Source organism: Alternaria triticimaculans, assembly GCF_023758025.1.
Source record: "Alternaria triticimaculans strain BMP 0046 chromosome Unknown scaffold_27, whole genome shotgun sequence".
Classification (NCBI taxonomy): Eukaryota; Fungi; Ascomycota; class Dothideomycetes; order Pleosporales; family Pleosporaceae; genus Alternaria; species Alternaria triticimaculans.
The window spans coordinates 26,647-48,757 of NW_026055984.1; the positions used below are offsets into that span (position 1 = coordinate 26,647).

General features: G+C 34.9%; 3 protein-coding genes across 3 annotated transcripts; 1 reads left to right on the plus strand and 2 right to left on the minus strand.

Annotated features, from left to right (window-relative positions):
- Positions 1–11,738: 11,738 nt before the first annotated feature.
- Positions 11,739–15,419, minus strand: J4E78_010091 (uncharacterized protein; the record flags this gene model as incomplete). Its single annotated transcript, XM_049370672.1, has 2 exons — positions 11,739–14,567; positions 14,739–15,419. 2 exons carry the CDS (start codon positions 15,417–15,419, stop codon positions 11,739–11,741), a joined length of 3,510 nt encoding a protein of 1,169 aa, XP_049217552.1.
- A 2,801-nt stretch (positions 15,420–18,220) lies between these two features.
- J4E78_010092 (uncharacterized protein) lies at positions 18,221–19,672 on the minus strand (the record flags this gene model as incomplete). Its single annotated transcript, XM_049370673.1, has 1 exon — positions 18,221–19,672. The coding sequence occupies one exon, from the start codon at positions 19,670–19,672 to the stop codon at positions 18,221–18,223; it is 1,452 nt and encodes a 483-aa protein (XP_049217553.1).
- Positions 19,673–20,622: 950 nt separating this feature from the next.
- J4E78_010093 (uncharacterized protein) lies at positions 20,623–21,810 on the plus strand (the record flags this gene model as incomplete). The annotated part of the gene is made up of 1 exon (XM_049370674.1): positions 20,623–21,810. The coding sequence occupies one exon, from the start codon at positions 20,623–20,625 to the stop codon at positions 21,808–21,810; it is 1,188 nt and encodes a 395-aa protein (XP_049217554.1).
- Between the last annotated feature and the right edge of the window lie 301 nt (positions 21,811–22,111).

A 22,111-nucleotide genomic window follows, 5' to 3' on the forward strand; every position in this document is an offset into this window, starting at 1 on the left:
TAAGTCTTATAGACTATATTTAGTAATAACTACTAAGTTCTTCTTAGAATAGATATTAATAAACTCTATATATAGTAGAGGTATATTACTTATCTAAGCTAAAAATAGATTATTATAGTTTACTATATTTACTAGATATATATATACATTTATACTAGAATTATATATACTCTTTTTAGATAATTAAATATCTTCTACTATAATCTTCTAAAAAAAGCTAATATCTTTAGCTTTATTACTCTAAAAAAGTATATACTATAAAGCGTAGTTTAATCTAAAGTTATAGTAATTAATTTATAGTAATTCTAAATATATAGTATATCTATTAAGATTAGATACTATAAATAGAATATACTACGTCTTTATGTAGCTTTAGAAAGTAGTTATAGTAATATCTACTTTAGTTATTCTATAAATAGTAAGCTTACTACTATTAATCTTTTTTATAAGTATATTAGGTAAAGAATTAACTATTAATTCTTACTTTTTTACTAATATAGTAGAGATAAAATTTAACTAGAAACTACTATAAATTATTATCTTTTTAAGCTTAGATATCTTAAGTATAAACTAAACTATTAAGAGTTAGAATAGAGTAGGCTATAAAACTTTATATAGAATATTTATATTCTTATTCTTCTTATTAAAAGAGATATAAGTAGTAAGATAGAAAATTAATTCTTTTATCTCTAGTTTTTTCTAACTTAAGCTTATTAGTAGACTTACTTAAGTTATTAGACTTATTAGCCTTTAAGTATTTATTCTTATAATAACTAACTTAACTATATCTATAGTAGATAATTTACTTTTTAGATATATTATAGTTATCTAAACTATCTCTCTTTAGCTTATTCTAGACTAGTTTAGTATACTTAGTACTTTTTAGAAGTTTATTAAAGCTCTAAATATTAAACTAATTCTAGGTAAATTAGAGCCTATCTTTCTTAAAAAGCTATAGTCTATTTTTTATAATATAGAACTTTTATTAGAAAATAAAATTAGTATATATTTCTACTTATAAAAGTATAAACTACTAGTTTATAAAGAGTAAAAATAAGCTCTTTTTAAAATTATTTTATAAAGCTATAGTATACTCTAGTACTTATATATTTAGTATATAGTCTAATCTAGATTTTTTATAAAAGCTTTATATAATCTAATAAGTTTATAAAGTTTTAATTACTATACTAGAAAGTATACTTAAGATAATTATAAGTATATTACTTACGCTCTTATAAAGAACTAAGTAAGTTTAGTAAAATATACTTAAGATCTATCTATATTAGTATTTAGAAAGAATTCTAGTACTTTTCTATTATTTAATAAATATACTAGAAAGTTTTTAATAGCTAAGAGATATATATAGTACTAAAATTTACGTTTTAGATTCTTATTATAAAGCTATATAGTATATAAAAAAAGTATAACTTATAATTCTACTTTTATTTATTATATTATACTTAGTTAGTTTTTAAGAATAACTATAAAAGTTTAAGTTTTAGAAAACTTTTAGTTAAAAAAGCGTTTTTTAAGTAAGTTATAAAAAGTGTTTTTATATCTTTCTTAAAAGTAGTTAAGTTATTTATAGTAACTCTAGTATAAAAGTTTTATAACTTAGCTAGCTTAATATATTTTAGCTAAAGTATTTTCTAAGTATATAAGCGTTATAGTTTCTAATCTAAAATAGTCTCTTCTTAGCTAATCTAGAGCTCTTTAGAAGTAAAAATATAATTCTATAGTAATTATAGTAAAATTAGACTATTACTTTCTTTATTATCTATTTTATATATAGAAGTTATTAGCTTAAGTACTTTCTTCTTAATAGAATTTAGTACTAGTAAATCTATAGCTAATACTACTATATTTAATAGTTCTATATTATTATTAGTATTTATTAGTATATAACTATTACTATAAGTATTATAAGTAGATATTATATAATATAAGTATATTCTACTATAGCTTTATTACTATAGTTTTAGGTATATAGAGTAGTAGCATTTACTTATTACTTAGCACTTAGCACTTAGTATTTATTTATAATCTATTACGTTATTATAATATAAGTATAACTATGTAAATACTAATAATAATAATAATAATAATAACTTATCTCTTTCTCTTTCTTTCTAATACGCTCTACTAGTTACCTTATCTATCTAAGTCTAATACCTACGCCTAACTCTTAATTTCTATCTACCTATTAATATATTCTTCTACCTTATTAATTCTAGCTACGTATTATTAAAAACGCGCGCTTTAGTTAGTTAATTTAATTTATATATAAGATAGCTTACAAAGAAAGCTATATTATTCTAAGAAGAGTAAAAAGATAGCTAAACTATCTAAGCTATATACTAGCGTAACTATTATTAGCTATATACTTAAGAAAGTCTTTCTTCTACTTTAGAAGACTCTAGAGCTTACTATAAGTATTAACCTTTCTAAGTATAGTATATAAGTTCTTTTTTTTAACCTAAAAGTCTACTAGTTCTATATACTCTTAACTACTAGAAACTAGATTACTAGCTTACTTCTTAATAATTAATAGTATACGTAGTAGTTTATTACTAGTAATATAGCTTAGAATTAATCTAAGAAGCTTATTTATAGTACTAAGGTAGTAAAAAGTAAGTATAAGCTTATTATAAAGGCTAAAGTTAAGAAAAAAGTTAGTTAACTAAGTACGTAGTATATATATGTTATTCTAGATAAACTTCTTAAAGAGAGTTAAAGAAAGTATCTTTTAGTATTAATTATAGTAGTTATTTATATCTATTCTCTTAGTTTATTAAAAGTATAAGTAGTTATAATAAGTATTATAAGTTATATAGATTTATAGTAAATCTAGAAAGTAGCGTAAGATATATAGATGCCTTTCTTTATAGATACTTATTTACTTAGTAAAGTATTATATACTATTACTTTGTACTTTAGACTAGCTATTTAATAATATATTATTATAACTTTAAGTCTCTAGTCTACTATACTCTCTTCTTTCTTACTTCTTGCTTTTGCAGGTATAACGCTAATTACACTATTACCTATAGTATTACTCTAACTTAATAATAATTACGTAATAGTTTATTATATAATTACTTTTACTTAATACTCTAGAGGTCTTAAAGCTCTAGATAATTACGTATTAACTACGTAAGATACTTAAAAGAATTTAGAACTAAATAGAATAGACTATAAGACTCTCTTAGGTCTTTCTACCTAATGCTAGAGCCTATAGAATTATGTATTAAGGTTATTAACTTATAGCTCTTTTAGGCTAGCTTAAGAGTTTAAATTGCTACTATTTCTATACATAAAATAATAGATCTTTCTTACTATATAATTATTAATTAAAAGTATATAGTAAAGTACTAATTATAGCTATAAATATATAAGATAAAAATAGAATAGTAGTATACTTATAAGAGTAAAAGCTTAGAACTCTAAATAAAAAAAAAAAAAAAAAATAATATAAGCGTATTATAAGGTAAATAATTTAAATATTAGATAAGTAACTACTAATTAATATAAAATATAAGAGATAGTAGAGTAATAGTATATTATCTAGTAAGAATAGATAAATTATTACTTTTTAGGTAATAATTCTTTAGATCTACTTATACTTACGCTAGGTTAGGTTATATAATATTATCTAACTATCTAGAATATAGGTTTCTAATAATAATATTATAAGATATAACGTAGTAAGCCTTATCTCTAAGATCTAGAGAGGTTAGTAAATACTTATAAAGCTTAATTAAGAAACTATAACCTTTATAGTTTTATAGCTAGCTTAGTATCTTTTTTTTTACTCTAATCTTAAAAGTATATTTTTTACTTATTAATTTAAAGAGTATTTAGATTTATCTAATTATAGATATCTAACTATTAAGCTTTTTAGTATCTAGCTTAAGATTCTATTCTAACTTTGTTTTTTACTACTTAGTTATACTATACTATACTATTATCTTTAATTATAAATTTTCTCTCTAGCTCTAATAGTTATTAGCCTTATAGCTTAATAATAAAACTAAACGTTAGTATATTTTAAAGCTAAATAGAAGATTAGTTAATAAATTCTAAAGTACTCTAGTCTCTATTCTAATTTATTATTAGAACTCTTACGTAATTATAAAATTACTATCTATCTTTTAATAATTTTCTATTTCTCTACCTTAATTCTAGTTTCTAATAGTACTTTTAGAAATAAAAGTAGTAATAAAGAAGTTATTATAGCTAAAGGTTTAAACCTCTCTCTCTAGGCCTTAGAAATAACGTCTACTACGTTACATCTTATAATATTATAATATATTATAAAAATAAATAAATAAACTTTTAAGCTATTAAAACTAAGCCTAAACTTAGATATTTCTTACTATTTATTTATACTTCTTTCTCTTATATATTTATTATAAAGACTTATAATCTATATTAACTTATTTATTTCTAATAATAATATATAGATAATACTTAGTAGTAGTTCTACTATATTATATATAGTTTCTCTTAAAAGTAAGTACTACTACTACTACTTTTATTATAGTTATAATTACTTAAAAGCTTAAGAAAATTCTAAAATTAGTAGTAGTAATATAATTATAGTGCTATAAAAGAGCTTTATATTCTTTATAGTTTAATACGCTAGCTAAATACTCTAGAAAGAATATTTATATACTTTATAGTCTATACTAGTTATATATTCTTCTATAAGCTTATTAATTAGCTATTATTAGCTTATTATCTAAATTATTTATCTTACTTATATTATTAGTTTAATTATAAGTTTATAGTTATAAAAATTATCTTTATTAATTACTAGTTTATATAAAAGCTATAGATATAGCTATAAATATAGTTTAGAGCACCTTTATATTAAGAAGATTTTCTACTATAGTAAGAACTTATAGTATTTAGGCCTTATATTTACTTAATTATATAGTGTTTTATATAAAGTTAGTTTAAACTTAAAAGAGTAAGCTATAGTATAAAGTTTTAATAAAGTTTAGCTAATAAAAATAGAATAAACTAGTAAATTACATATACTTTATAGAAGTACTACTTACTATTATAGTAATAGATCTTTAAGTAGCTATATAGATTCTTACTATAGTATTTAATATATAGAATTATATAGTATAAAGAATATTAAATCTATAGACTAGTTTATTATATATAGTAGTTTTATTTATAATTATTATATACTACTAGTTTACTTAAAGAAATCTATAAAATAAAACTTACTACTTCTATATTTATAACCTACTATAGCTAGCACTATAAGTAGTACCTAGTATTTATATATCTTAGAAATATAAAAAGTTATTAAGTTATCTAATATATAATAGTATATTATAGTTAGAAAAATTAATATAAATAAAGATTTAAAAGGTATAGAAGATATAAAGAATAAAAATAAGAAAGATAAAAGAAAAGAGAAAAATAAAAGAGGTTTTTACTTTTCTATAACTACTAAAGAGTCTAGTATAAATCTTAAAGAAGATAAAGCTTAACTTTCTCTACTTAGAATCTAGCTTTAATATTTATAGTAAGCTTAAATACTAAATTAAAGATAAAATTCTTAGTATAAAGGTTTTAATTTTTAGTAGTCTTTTTAAAAACTTAATAAGTAGTAGTAGTAGCTCTATTAAGTATATAAAGTACTTTTAAATATAGTACTAATATTAGATAGCTTTTAACTATACTAATTAGTATAACTAGCTATTACTTATATAGACTAACTTAATAAAATATATATTATTTACTTCTTAATACTACTACTAAATACTATTAGTACTACTTTAGATAGCTAAGCAACTTAAGCTTTTTATATAAGCTCTTACTATAATTAATAATAATAACTATAAACTTATAACTAGGCTAGTAATTTAAATAAAGTAGATAATTTAGATAATAGAGAAGTACTACTAGCTTTATTTATAAGCTTATAATAGAATATATAATAAAACTAATAGACATTAAAAGCGTTTATAGTTAAGTTAATATATTAAAGTAGATAAAGAAGTATGTAAATTTTTAAAACTATTCTAGAATATTTAGACTAGCGTATTAGAGTAAAGAAAATATAACTCTTTTATAGTACTATAGACTTATTACTATTACTAATTCTAGTATTTTCTTAAGTATTTAAGTAATTATAACTATAATAAAAGTAGTAGTAGTAGCGCTTACTTTTAAAAGAAACTCTATATAATATAGTAGTACTACTACTAGGTATTATTTATATATTATTAGTAGTAATAAATTAGTTAATATAGAACTATAAGTCTTTATTATAAAAGTATAAGAAAGAGAAGTATAAGTAGATAGTAAGAGACATTTAAGTCTATTAGACTTAGTTTTAATAGCTAAAAAGTTTATTTATTTAGTATTTATAATATAGTATAATATTATAAGATATAACGTAGTAGACTCTATCTCTAAGTTCTAGATTAAAATTATAATACGTATACGTAGATTATAATATTAATAGTAGAAGTTATATAAAAATAAGTATAATAAATTATTAATCTAGACTTTTATAGCTTCTCTAATAAATAAGAAAACTAATAATAGAACTATAGTAGAATATAAATATAACTATAGTACTATATAAGTAAATTCTAGTACTTTAATTCTAAACTATAGTTAAAAATAGATTAAAACTAGAGTATAAGCTAGAATCTAATTATAGTACTATAAGATATAAGAATTTATTCTTAATATATAATAGTTTTATAAGTATAGCTAATAATATATATATTAACTTTTTATAAACAGAACACTTTACTTCTTTTTCTTTAGTATAGTAGCTTATAATCTTAAAGTTAAAATCTACTTATATTAAACTTTAATATTACTCTAGCTAAGTACCTAGAACTTATTTATATTTAATATTATTCTTTTTCTATTCTTAGACTTATTACTATCTAACTAGTTTTTCTAGTCTTTTTTTATTACTCTATTATTTTTAGTAAAAGGTTTTACTTAAAAGACTAGTTTTAATAAGTATTAATTACTAGTTTTCTTTTTATATTAGCTTTTTTTTATAACTATAAGTAATAGTTATATAAAGAATTTAAATACTAGATACTTACTAACTAAGTTAAAAGTAGTATATAAATAAATAATTTTTACTCTTTATAATAGAGTTAGAGATTTACTTATTTAAACTATACTTATATATCTAACTTCTATAGTATTTAACTTAAATAATTTAATTAAATTATTATTTTAAGAATTAAATTTTCTTATATAGTATACAATCTAATACAAATCTAGTAGATATATTTAGCTACTCTACTTCTAGCTAACACTAAAGATAGTATATTAAATCTTTAAAGTATAGAGTAGAATAAGCTTTAAAGTCTACGCTAGTTTACTCTTTAAGCTTACTTACGTAGAATATTTTTTTTCTTAAGTTATCTACTATATTATAGTAACTTATATATTGTACTTTATAGTATATATATATATATTTAAATTTTTTAGGTTTTAGATTTTCTTACTAAGACTTAGAATAGTAAATTAATATAATTCTTTTATTAATATACTTCTATAGCTTTAGAACTCTAATCTATATACTTATAGTATTTAGTCTATAGCTTATTAAATAGAAGCTATAATTAGCTAATTATATATTTTAATTTCTAGAAGGTATAAAATTTAAAAGGCTCTATACGTAGAGTTATTATAACTTTATTTCTTAGTTACTAACTACATTTTATTACTTAACTCTACTTTCTTATAATAACTTTATATTTTTTTAAGATAAGCTTTAAATAAATAATATCTTTTATTAAAAAAACTATATAATAAAAGTATATATAGCTATAGTATAATAAGTAAATTATAGTATTAATATAGAGTAAAGTAATAAAACATAATTAATAACTTTTTATAGTAATCTTATTATAACTATATTTTACTAATACTTTATACTAATTATATATAGCTATAATAATAGATAATAAAAAAAGTTTATATTTATTCTAAATATAGTATTTAAATAATAGTAATAATATACTTATAAAGAGTAAAGATACTAAAAGCTTTTCTAGTAGATAAGTAAGTAGACTTAAAAGTAGTAATAGATAAAGTATAAAGTACTAATTATTTTAATATTTTTTTAAGTTTAACATAAAAGCTTTTTAAGAAAAGACTCTTAGTACTTAAGTAAATATCTTAGTAAAAGAAGTAAAAGTTAGAGTAAAAGTTAGAAGATAGTATAATATAGTCTTCTTTTAGCTTTAGAAGTAGATAGGTAAAAGTCTTAATACTTATAGTACTATATAGATAAACTTTAGGTCTAAAATATAATTAGAATATAGTACTATTATAAAGTGTAAATATACTTATATAGATAGATAATAGTAAAGAAAATAATAGCTTAGAAAAGGTTATATTAACTTTATATATAAACAATCTAATTTTAATTCTTATTTTTTATATTTAGTATCTTTTTACTTATTTTAAAGAATCTCTTAAATCTTTAAAAATTATTTTAAGCTCTAGTTTCTATTATACTTTAAAGAGATACAATTTTATTCTATTTAATTAATTACTAATAAAGCTACTAACCTTATTATTCTAATTAGTTATCTTACCTACTAACACTTAATCTATAATATATAGCCTATCTTTTTCTATAATAGTAGAGCTATAATAACTTGTATAAATAGCTAATTATAATATTTATAGACTTAAAGAACTATTATTCTAACTACTATAGTAGTATTAAACTATAGAGTAATTATATCTAGCTTTTTAATCTATTACTATAGATATTAATAATATTTACTTTAATTATAAGACGCTCTTTTTCTTTTTAAAATCTCTTTTTATATCTAGTTATATAGTATTAAACCTTTTTACTATTCTTACTATTACTTATAATACCTAAATATACTATATTACTAGTAATCTTTCTTATTACTTAAACTAGCTATTATACTAGTATACTTCTAGAATAATAATATTTAGTAAAATAGTATTAAGTATAGTAGTAATTACCTTTACTTTATTATCTTAATTCTTATAGTTTATAATATTTTTAATATCTTAAAAGTGTATATTAGTAAAGTAGTTATAAATTTAGATATTACTAAAAGTTATAAAGTACTTAGAAACTTTATATAGTAGATTTAAAGTAAAGATATAATAGATCTAAGCTATAAGACTACTATTATTATTTAGAGTATTATTAATAAAAGTAAATTAGAATAAAAAGAGTAACTTAAGTATCTATAGTATAGTATAAAAGTCTTTAGACTTTTACTAAAGCTAGATTTTACTTAGAAAAGTCTTTTAGCTAGCTATTTTGTAGAGATATTCTTTATAAGAATTTCTAATATTATATAAGTATAAAAAGAATATTATTAGATATTTAAAAAGATATACTAACTTATTTAAAGAATATATAGTATTTTTATTATTTAATCTACTTTATATTTTATTTTAATAGTTCTAAATCTAATAAGCTATAGTTATAATACTACTTTATCTAAGTATTAAAATAATAAAGTTATTATATTACTTATATAGTAATTCTTTTTAAGATAAGATATACTAGAGTATTAGTAGCTAAGCTTAAAAGACTAAGTTACTTTTATATATACTTTACTTATAAAGTATATATTAAACTTAACTTATAACTTTTAGAATACTTAGTAGAGAGCTATTATCTATTTAAATTTAATTTTCTTTTAGACTAATAATACTTCTATACACTATTTATAATAAAATATATCTTAGAAAAATAAAAATACTTAAGCTAAAGACGTAGTTTAATACTTAAAAAAAATTCTTACGCTTAATACTAATACTAATATTACTTTAGAGAAATTAGAATTTACTATATTTTTTATATCTACTACTTAGGTAAAGACTTCTAACCTTTAGTACTTAGTATAGATAATAGTTACTTAGTACTACTAATAAGCTTAGTTTTTTCTTAATTTAGTATTATTAATACTAATAAAACTTTTAATACCTTATACTCTTAAGTATTAATATTATTCTACTAAGAGAATCTAACTTAAGATATAAAGTACTATAAACTTATCTTAATATAGACATACCTTATATTATTAAGCTACTCTTAGTATATATATTATTTATTTACTATACTATATAAAAAAAGAAAAATAAGTCTATTATTTAGAAAACGTTTTAGTATTATTAAAAAGTTAATAAAAGATATACTACTATAGTAGTTCTAGTATAAGTAGTAGTAGAATTTACCTATAGTTAAATAAACTTTATTTCTAGAGTTTACTCTAAAAGGTAGAAATACTTAAACTTATTTAATAGATAAAAAATAAGATAAAAGTATTAGTATACTAGTAATATAGCTAGTAAGCTAAAAAATAATACTTCTAAATACTTTAAACTAATATAAATACTATTATAAAGTTTAGACTATAGTAGTAAAAGCTTAGAACTTTTTAGTATAGATAGAGAATAGATAAATAAATAATAGTAAATATAAATAGTAAGTATAGTATTTATATAATATCGCTATTATAGTTATTAGACCTATTAGACTTTATATAAGTATTATATAGATATTTTAGATTAGATTAGACTTTATACTAGTAGTAGGCTTACTAAGTTTTCTTTTAGTATTACGTAATTATATTATATTAATACTAGTATTAGTTAATAGTGTTAGTTAATAGTTTAAATAGCTATTAGTAATTTATAATATATATATAGTAGTTTTTCTATTATAATTATATATAAAGTAACTATTATAGAAGTAGTATAAGTATAATTATTATAAGTTATAAATTTAGACTTATATAAAAGATTTTAAAGTTTACTATTAAACTTTATCTAGTAATATATTATAATATACTTATATAATTACTTTTATTAAGATAAGTATAGTATAGACTCTATCTCTTAGGTCTAGAGAAAATAGTATAGATATAATTTCTATACTAAAGAATAGAATAATATATATTAATAACTAATAATCTTTTTATTTAATTAGAAAATTTAGTGTCTAGACTATTCTTAAAAAAAAGCTATTATTAAATTCTTTTATTACTTTATTAGTACTTTACTTTTAAGTATTAGCTATTATAGTATTATTAAAATATAGAAAAGAAAAATTAAAAGTAGTTCTAGATAGAATTAGCTACTCTACTTTCTAGCTATACTAGTAGATAATAATTAGACTCTTTAGAGAAATAAGACTTATATATACTCTAGAGCTTATATATATTTACTTTTTTATATTACTTAAATAAGTATATTACTTCTATATTATTTCTATACTTCTATTTAGATTAATAAAGTAATAGAGTATTTAATACTTTCTAGTATATATATAACACTTTAAATATTTATTTAAAGTTTTAATACTTTTTACTTAAACTTAAATAGTAATCTAATATAAAAGTTATATTAGATTACTACTATAGCTCTTAAACGCTAATTATTATACTTATAGTAAGTAGCTTTATAATTAATTAGAGTACTACTTCTAGTTTACTTATAGATATATCTACTTCTATCTTTTATTAAATAACCTAAATAGCTCTTTAAGTAGAGTAATAAACGTTCTATCTTATATTAAGTATAGCTTTAGCTATTTTATATATTTTAAATCTAAGTTTATTTATAATAAAATTTTAAATTCTTCTAAACTTAGATAATGTAGCTAATAGCACAATATAGAAAGAAATAAAACTTTTTTTTTTGCACGAATCGCGTTATAATCGCCTAGTCTGCTTTTAGAGAAGCGGGATAAGCTTCGCCAGATCTTGCAATTTGATCGGCTTGCTGAGAAACATATTGAAGCCGCTACCGTACGCTTCAGCCCGTGCGGCCTCTGACTGCAACGCAGTGACTGCGATGATCTTCGATGCCGCCATACCATGCTTCTTCTCGTAGGATCGAATCCGCTGAACAGCCTCATAACCGTCCATAACCGGCATGTTGATGTCCATAAGAATCACGTTTGGTATGCCGATTGCGCCCTCACCGATAGCGTGCGCTCCAGTGCCTTGTTGTGATGCAATACTTTGGTGAGCGTTCACGAATGCGTCGACAGCAAGTTGACCGTCCTGAGCGGTAAGATGAGGGTATTTGTGCTTCTTGGCAAAGGCAGCGAGAAGCTTCAGATTGACGTTGTTGTCGTCAACAAGAAGCAAGGTGGGCATTTTCGTGGCTGACACAACTACAGAAGCGAGTGGTACTTTGATTAGAGGGGGTTCCGACATTCGCGTCGTGGTAGATGGTGAGGACGAAAGCGTTTGAGGGTCGAAGACTCGATGACTCGGCGGGTGTACCAGCTGGACTTCTGCCGGCGACGATTGTACCGGGACTACGTTTGCGACTTCAGCCAGTATTTCTGCTGAGTTAGCCCCAAACTGTTCTGTGACAGAAACCTTCGCTGCAGCCGACGGTGGAGCAAGCGATCGTATTGGGAGTTGATGAGCAGTTGTAGCGTCGTCTCGTGCAACTCCATTCGCTAGAAGACCATTGCTGTGTTCTTCGTGGGTTTTTGACCGCTCTGAGACTGTCATTGTACGCTTCTCGTGCAAGCGCAAAAGAGACGATATTGTTCGAGCCACCTGTTTCACGCCACAAGGTAGAGCGATATGCTCCATTGTCAAACGAGGTTGAAGCCCGTCCGTTGCCCACTGATCGCGAAGCATCTGTGCACTCGGACTGTTGTTGCACACGACGAGGATGGGCGCAATGTTGTGCTTCCTCTTTCCAGCCCCATCAACTGCAGTCGCCTCCTTTCGGAGGGTCGCAAGGCATTCATTGATGTCGGCTTCCATAACAATCATGAGATCGTAGAAATTACTGCGTTGCCACTCACATCGCGCAGACCGTATACCCAGAGAGGTGAGGACGTTCTCGATAGAAGAGATGGCTGACGCAGAAGCCGCTTCCGTTGGATTAACTTCAATGTTGGACGATGGATGCGGTCCCGTCACGAGACCGACCTGGATGTTTTCGAAGGCCTTCGGGGTGACGTTACTTCCGTTCAAAGCCCCAATGCGACGCTCGCTGTTCGGGTGATCCTCGAGTGGCACACGTACAGTGAAGCAGGTACCCGTGCCATCTTGATCGCTTTTGACTTCGATACTGCCACCCATTGCATACACTATCCTTGAGACTATGTGCATACCCAGGCCTAGACCATCGGACAATGTGTCCTCTTGGGCAAAGTCATGGAAGAGACGGTCGCTCTGGAACTTCTTCGACATGCCCTTTCCGGTGTCGGAAACAGTAAGCACCGCGTCAAAACGTCGCCGCGATCCCAGTTTAGGCTCTTGCTTTAGGGAGACCCGTATATGTCCAGAAGGCGTGTATTTGAGTGCATTGGTGACGAGATTGATGCAAACGCGCTTCCAGCCGCCCGTGGCTAAGCTGCAATGCCAAGGCCTGCCGTCAGATCGATCGATGTCGAGAATGACCGGTGGATGAGTGTGATCTTTCGCATTTTGGCCGTAATAGAAGGAGTATACGGTCGATACAACGGCGTCCTCGGTCAAGTCGTCAAGTGCTATGTTCATGTCTAGCGCTTTCAGATCGTCGGCAGTAGAGCTTGTGGTTGGTGGGAGAAGCTTCTGGCTGATGTTCGAGCTTTTCACAGCACCTTTCCTCAAACGCCGACTCTTGAGATCTGCAAAATCGAGAAGATGTTCGATGATATCGAGCAAGGTACGTCCGCAGGAGTTTATCTGTTCGACAAAGGACGTAGCTATATCGTCCAACGTCTGCTCCGCTAGTAACTCGCACGAGCCCAATATACCGTGTAGTGGAGAGCGAAGTTCGTGAGATATAGTCGAAATGAAGTCTGACTTGGCTTTGTCGGTGCCCAATACCTCCAGACGCTTGGTTTCGGCAACGATAATGTCACAGAAAGCATCGACGAATTGCATCTCCGTGTCTTTGGCGATATTCCTGAGTGGATCACACGTCCAGTAGAGACCCGCAACCGCCCACCGTTTCTTGGTGTAGTCCCATATCCCATTGAGCGCTATGCAACGTGATCCGGGAAATACGGCCTGCAGGATATCTCCATCATTTCGTCGATCTTGACGATGGGTTTTGCGTTGTTCATTGCTTGATGATCGTGTTCTCGCAGCACTGGCACCGGCTCCAGACTCGTCCGAAGAAACATCGTCTTCGGAATAGATTCTGAAGTCTTCGTCAAACTTCCAAACTCTTCCGAGCGGATTACGACGCATGAGCCTGCGTAAGAACGACTCTGTCAATTTTGTGGGAGGCTCACCCGTCGGATGTCTTGTTCCCATGCTGTGATTTCGCGTTGTTTGTGCAAAGCCTAACACCTGGCAGGCGGTTGCATGTTCGGTTTTTGACTCATTTGTAGGGTCCAAATGTTCAAAAACGACAGCCGAATCATCGCTATCAGCGTTACTCCCCTCATTGGACTCCGCATTTTGTGATTCGCTCAGTCCACCAAATTCTCGGACAGAGGCGTCGAGGAAGGCGACACCGTCTAGTTCGAGTGATTGGCAAAGAATTTCCGCAGCACGTTGATACGTACTACTGGGATCGTCGGCATCTTCACGTCGACGAGGCTGTGGATGGGTTGTGAAGCCTTCTGCTGGAGAAGCAAAATGTTTCGGTGTATTCACGGTGTTTGTCCGCACATGTGGATCGAGCAACGCATGTTTCCGATCGGTTAGCCGGGGAGCTCCGTTATAGTCGCTCGATCGCTGATGATGATGAAAAGTGGGGTTCTCAGATACCTGCGCATCGCCGGTCGATGAGCTGTTCTCATGCTGAGCGGGTAAGGAGACTCCTACCGACTGCGAAGGCGTCATAGCGGGAGTACTTGTGGGGTCCATCAAGGCCTCGGGCGAGCGATACTGACCTGAGTAAGCTTCATGAACTCCGACGCCGCCGTTCTTCACAGACACATTAGTTGCGGGCGAGGCTTTGCGAGCGGCACCCGACGTTCCTCGAACAAAATCTCCAAGACCTGCCACCATGCGATTGGTTTGTTGCCGTTCTGAGAGAGCACGCACAGATTCGAGGTGGTTTATAACAGTTTGCGACATGTCGCCCAAGAAGCTGAGATCTTTCTGCGAGATTCCATTGCGAACTTTGTCGTCGAGGATGCAGTATGCACCAATGTTGACTCCAGATGGTGTTGTGATGGGCACACCAGCGTAGAAGCGGCCGTTGGGAAAGCCAGTGACGTACGGCCTGGTAGAAAGGTCCGGATGCTTGGTCAAGTCGTTTACTACGAAGGCGCTCTTCCGGATGTCGCCGTCTGCAGCACTAGAGATGGGAAACGAAGGAAGATTGACGGTCGTCTCGCAACAAGCAACATCGCGGGGAATGATAGAGTGACCCATCCACATCTCATCTCCGGGTTCGTGGATCGCATCATCGACGAGTGATAGCGTTTGTGTCGCCTCGGCCATGATGTAGGCATGGTTAACATCGAAGAAGAAGATCAAACAACGTCGGGCCCTCAATCTCATAGCACCCAGCTGGCAAAATGCTGTGAGGATCTTGTCGGGGCACGAGACGGCCTTGTGTCTCTCTCTTGCCTCGGGATCGCGCACGTCGCAATATTGTGGGCCATAGTCTGACATCTGCCGGAAAGGGCCATAGTATCTTTATGGAAACATCAGTCCTGTCGAAACATGGTTGAAAAGCAGCTAATGAATGATCGGGTGTACCGGTAGAATTGCTGCTCGCGCCTGCCTTCGCCGCGAATAGCTTTGCGAGACTCCCACGTGCGGCCTGGCCCTAGGCAAGCACCTCCAGTGCATGCATCTTGCATGACGACCGACGCGATTGAAGGTACTTGTATTCCCGTGATCGTCGGGGCGATTGGATAGTATGGTGTTGGGCGAGAAGGTTGTCAGTAGCGGCAAAAGCAAAGCGCGACGGTTTGCCACCCCTTAGGAATCTCGGGGCTAGCGCATCGTTGCTTCGCGGCCCGACAAGAGACGGGACGCGTCGCGCTGAGCTGTGCGCAACCGGCATTGAAATGGCTACGTGTTCTATCATCAACTTCGGGATGCACAACGCGTTGATTGATCCAGTCAATTCCAGGAGGGCCGAGGAAACGCGAATCTACGCTTGGCGCAGTATATAGGTATGGGATCGGGAGTTGCAGATGCACGGCGACGGCTATCTGTCGCCTCTGCGATGAGCCCCAACGCATCCTAGCTCCCAGCCCCACCAAATCGTGCATCGCACAGGCCTGCCGCCGAGTCCCCCATTGTGTGAGCGGGTACTTCCGCATCATTGCGAACCATCCTCTAGTAGTTTCTCGTCTGCTGGCTATTAGGTACAAGATACTAGATGTTAAGCGTGATGCAAAAGGCCTTTGTAGCGAAATTAAGATTGATTGCTCAAACAAGTGCAGGCCAGCAGGCTAAACCCCTTACCAGAACTTCGACTTGTTTGATCTCTGCTAAGGACCTCCGTAACGCAATGCCGTTAATGGGCACCACATTCCGATGTGAGATGGGTAAATCTTGGGTGACCTTCGCGGAGCCAGTATCCCGCACTCTCCACTTCATCATCTCCGCCGTCTTCTACCGGTAGCTTCAGGGGCGGACTCGGGTAGCGCTCGAGAGATCTGTATTGTACCTGAGGCTCCTTGCTATCCAAAGCTCTCCATTGACTTCGTTTCTGCCAACCACTGGCGGGTGCTTCACGTGGATGCTGGATTATAGGCCGAGCGCACTCGATCGCTCTGTAGTGCGGTTCAGGCAGCTCGACTATCATATTGCGCAACTGTTTCGACCTCCAGAAGGCATCGAGCAGGGGTAAGGCTGGACCAGTGAGTAGATCGTGGCGATGTCGGTCCCAGTAAACGAGCAGGGACATATAGAATTTGCGGAGACTGGGGCAGTATTTGACGATGTTATCGAGAATGGGCTCTAGGTGGTCCATATTGAAGAAGGGTGTGCCATCATCTTGCTCAATACGATGTGCCTCAATCGTCAGTTCCAGAGAAGTGATCGATGCCAATCGATTATGCGGAATCAGTCTTGGAAGATGAAGAAGCAAGGGCTCGCTCTGGATGCTTATGCAGTTGGCGGAATACAAGAACTCAACACCTTCCATGTACGCCTGCCTGCAAGACAGCAGAAACCCCATAACGCCAATGTCATACACCCCAGAACGCACAGCGGGGTCGCTTGGGTCGCTCCTTCTATGCCGGCCCTCCTCCATCTGCTTTATGCACTCATCGATCCACGGGCCTCTCCAATGCCATGGCATAGATGGCTTCCATAATGGGTGATTACGTCCGCAAGGGATGCCCCTCCATTGCCATGCGCCTGCTTGCTGTACAAGATCCATGTGGAGCATGCGTCTATCGAAGGCCATGGACAAGATGATGCTTCGGATGTCGTACGGCAGCTGGAAGAAGAGGCATGCTGGTGTGTCGATCGAAGTCGGTGTAATCGGTCGTCGCGAAGAAGGTAGAAACGGAGGCTCGTCCGGGGATGGCGGTTTGGGGCTCGATTCGATGCGCAGGTACTTCTTCAGCCATGCGCTGAGCCTGGACATGGTTGGGGATGCGACAGGAGGATGGCCTTGATGGACAGGGAAGCGATCAGGCAATAGGCAGTAAGCTCATACATAGGTAGCTACCGTCTGCCCGAACGTGTATGCGGCGACGCACTGGCGTGATGAAGAAGGCGGCCGCTGATTGCGCCTCCGTTCTCGTTAATCACCCCTGCGTCAACCGCCAAGGAACGGCATCTTACCCATAATGATCCGATGTACAATGCAAGGGGCTTCACATCGTTGGCGGCGCGCATCGTTCTAAGGGAAAAGACTGCCTCTCTCATTCGGGGTTTGGACCGTCTCCAGCCCGAGAGGTCCACGGGTCTAATCTATCTAGCGTGTTTGCCAAGACCATTTGCCGCCAGTCTGGATCCACCATCCACAATCTGGTCCAACACCGCGCCGCAAGACACCATCACCGCATGTAAGCAAATTTGCACTTTGAGACAGTTCTCTTGATTACATTTCGACGGCGCCAAGGCGCCACGTTCTATACCTAGATCTGTACTGCCATCAAATAGATAGCACCCCAACGCAGTAGTAGTAATCAGGCCACAGGTTCTGGCAGTCGTTGCCCACGGCGGGATTCCACTCGTAAAATTGGCTGGAGATAATGTCAGTATGAGCTTCGAGATGATAGAGCTAAGGCCAAGAGAAGGAACCGTGGAAAGTGGTTGGACGCGGAAAGCACTTACGCCAAAGAGATGCCGGCGCCAGTCGCCATCGCGTAACAGAACTCGTCTGGCTGCTGGAGATGAAAGCTCACACAATTGTCCGCCATGCCTTCGCGGACAGGTGAAGGTGTCTGCACAGGCTCAGTTGGCTTTGTTGTAGTGGTTGTCGGCTGCGTCGCAGTCGGTTGTATGGTCTCTGTCATTTGCGTCGGCGAGGGCGCGCCTGGAGTACGCGTAGTCGGCGTGCCCGGGCGACCTATACAGTACCATGCATCTGGAACGACGCCGGCGCAATCGCCGAAAACGGAGGGATTCCACTTCACGAAGTCGGCCTCGCTGAAGCTACCGAACATGAGCGCGATAAGGTCGCACGTGTCGTCGAAGGTTGTCTGATACCATCGCGTGCAGTCGTTGGGGTATCCCAGAGGGATTTTGCCCTCCGTCGGTTTCGCCGTCTGATGTGCGGGTAGTGGGAGATCAGCATCCGCGTATGCGCCAACACAGTACCAAGTGTTGAGCCAAAGACCTAGGCAATTGCCATCGAGGGCTGGGTTCCACGACAAGAACTGCTGTTGCGAGAAGTAGCCGTACAACTTCACAATGTCATTGCAGTTTTGGTCGGCTGTCGCCTGATGGAAAACTTTGCAGTTGGATGGCATAGGTCCATGCGATGGGATTGGTGCGAAACTTGAATCGGCTGTGGGTAGTGTAACAGGCGTGTAGTCGGTCGGCTCAGGAGGCGCGGTGAAGTCTGGCTGGGCGGTCTCCCATATCAGATCCGTGTTACCTGTTTGTCTTTGAACGCCAACACAGACCCAATAATCGGCGAGAAGCATATCACAATCGTCCTTGGTCGTGGGGTTCCAGCTCACAAACTCGTCGATGGATTTTAGACCGAACTTATCTACCGTTCGCTGACATGTATCGCCGGGCATAACGCGGTACCATGAGTTGCAAATTTCCGTCTGCCCCGCGAGCGTCTTGGTAGGTGGCCATACATTGTCGGTACTGGTAGTCGACACGTTCCACGAGGTGACGGGGTGCAAGACAGAATAAGTCGAGTTGTACGAAGTGGTCGTCGTCGCAGGTGTTGACGTGATGGCCGTCTGAGAATTGGTTCCGGAGGAAGATGAAATGGAGCCAGAAGTGAACGTGGATGTAGGACGCGAGGATATGGTAGGTCTGGTACTGGTTTTTCCGACGCTCACACAGTAGGCCGAGTCGAGCCAAAAGTTGTCGCGACAGTCGGAGGAAACCGCGGGGTTCCACTCAAGGAACTGCTCCGTGGATATACCGTAGGCTTGAGACACGATTTGACAATTCTCGTCCTTGACTACGGTGTGCCATCCGTTGCAGTTCTCGGGCTGGCCCGGGTGTACTGGACCTGTAGGACTGGAGTCTTGGGCACCGACGATTGTGAGAAGTAGGCCCGCAGCCAGGCAACGCGTTTGTTGGCTCAGTAAACGCATGGTCGAACTTGACACAGCAGCTAGGCGAGCGGCTGGCTATCGATGTAGTCGAGAGACCAGTGTGTACAACCAGTGCTCGAAGACTGGAGCTTGACGCAAGAGGATTCCGAAATGCTCTGGTTCTGCTATGCATGTACGGAAACGAATGAACACACCCTGAAGCCCAGGTGTGAGGGGATGTCTAGCGGCTCGAAAACCAGAGTGCGATACTAGAATACCCATTGGGTACATGCCGAGTTTGTTAAGGCCAGCCGTCCATCATTCCAGTTGTCTGACTGATGCAAGGATGTATGTCTGGGCAGGGTCTTTTAGGTAGAGCGGCGATGATGCTCGCTTCGTAGCCGCATGTCGTAGTGCTTGATGGTGCACCTCACAGGTTTAGGCTATCGGCGCAGATTCTTAGTGGGGCTAAGGCGGCTAAGCTCACCTGCAGGAACCCGCCGTGCCGCCACGGACAAAGTTTTATCATCCTCTTTCTTCACCACGTTACATTGCATGCCTTAGCCTCAGGATTCTGCCAAGCATAGCTCATATGGGATGCAAGCAGGGCGTAATTGATAGGGGTCGGAACCTGCCCTTTTCGATTACCACGACCGGGACAAGTGGGGACGTATGATTGAAGCTAACCTCTTATGCTGACTGGATGACCATCAGGGCGGGAACTGCACACCGGCAAAATTTATTGGCGCATTCTATCGAAAGAGACTGTAAGCAAAAGGTCACAATAGAGATGAGCATCTACCTGCGTAGGCAGCCTTGCGCAAGGCCGAGACCAGGGTCGGATGGGGCGTGAGTCCAGGTAAGTTGTGTGCTGTTCACTCGGCGCAATTAATCTTTGAATACTTGTTACCGCTGCTTGGTTTTTGGATATCACCAATTCGCCGTCTCGAGTGGAAGTCACTCGTTAGCTCATTCACTCATACACTCGTTCACCAACACACTCGTTCGACATGCATCTTTTTCCCATTATCATCTTTTTGCTCGCTAGCGCCGAAGGGGTTCTTGGTGGCAGTAGGTTTTGGGAGGCCAAAGCACCCAACAAACGTACAAACCCTCGCCCTGACTACTCAGCCATCGAAACCATCAACGCGACTTCGTCGCTCAGCAAGCGCGCTTTTTCCATCGAGAGCCGGCCAGGTCAAGCAGAATTACCCCGCATCTGGCCAAAAAAGACGATCAGATACTGCTTCGAAAACTCGCAGGGTCACGATAAGCTCGAGGGCCTCTTCAGGTCAGCCATAGAACTGTGGGCTCAGCTCAATAGACATGGCTTCAAGTACGAGGAGGTCTCAGATGCAGAATGCAAGTCTGAAGACAAGCGCGACTCCGTGTTGCACATCCATTACAACGACTACGGCAGGTTTTCCACGACGCTGGGCATTCCCGTGGTCGACGCACAGGAGATCGCGGACAACCCCACGACGGCCGTCCGTGGGCCCACCATGTACCTTTCTGACAAGGAAGGTGTCGGTCAAGAAAACACCCCCGCCAATATCGCCCATGAGTTAGGTCACGCCTGGGGCCTTGCTCACGAGCACCAAAATCCGTATTACTGGGAACAGAGCAGCATCACCGGGCCCTCTTGGAGCGTTCCAATGACCGGGAAAAAGTACTTCGAGACCGACGACTTCAATTGTGGAAACCTCGAAGACCATTACAAGATTCACAAATCAGTACAGGTCCTGATTGATACGGAAGTGGACTTGAGAAAGCGAGATATCTTGCAGGGAGAGTACAACAACCTTTGTGTCTTGCGCGGCGTTGCCAGCAAATACGGTTTCAGTGCTGCTGATTGGCTTCCCATTAGCAACACTGCGAACATGGTTATAGACGCGCAGTTTGACCCAGATTCGATCATGTTGTATCCTTCTCAAGCTGGTGGCGGCGATAACGGCGCGAACCGACGTGTCATCATGAAATACAAGAAAGACTCCATGCCGAACCAAATCATCCCGATTCGTCACCGCCCCAGCAACATGGATGTCGACCGGCTAGTCGCGCTCTACGGCGATCCCACGCCTTCCACCCTGGAGGTGCCGCACAATTCAGGTTCAAGCGGCTTTCATGGCAGACTCGGGAAGGCGAGGAGCAGTAAAGAATTTTCTCGCGCCGGGGACACCAAAGATGGTGCATGCTGATGAGTACCGTGTATGCAAGTACCCGCCAAGTTCATTTATAGATCATGTAAATAGAACGTCGTGATAATTACTGGGCACTCTTAGCTACAATCATATACATGTCACCATAGCAGTGTAAGCACCCCGTGAAACTGGGGGTTGATCTTGTCGAGGGAATAAATAAAGGCAAGCGGGCCCCCGCAGGCCGTGCACTGGTCGCGGACTTCACGCGGACGGGCAAGTATCTTTGCTATTGAGTAGAAGATAATTTGCGACTGCGATTGATTCATGGCTATGAGGGTCACTCATAACGAAAGGGTAA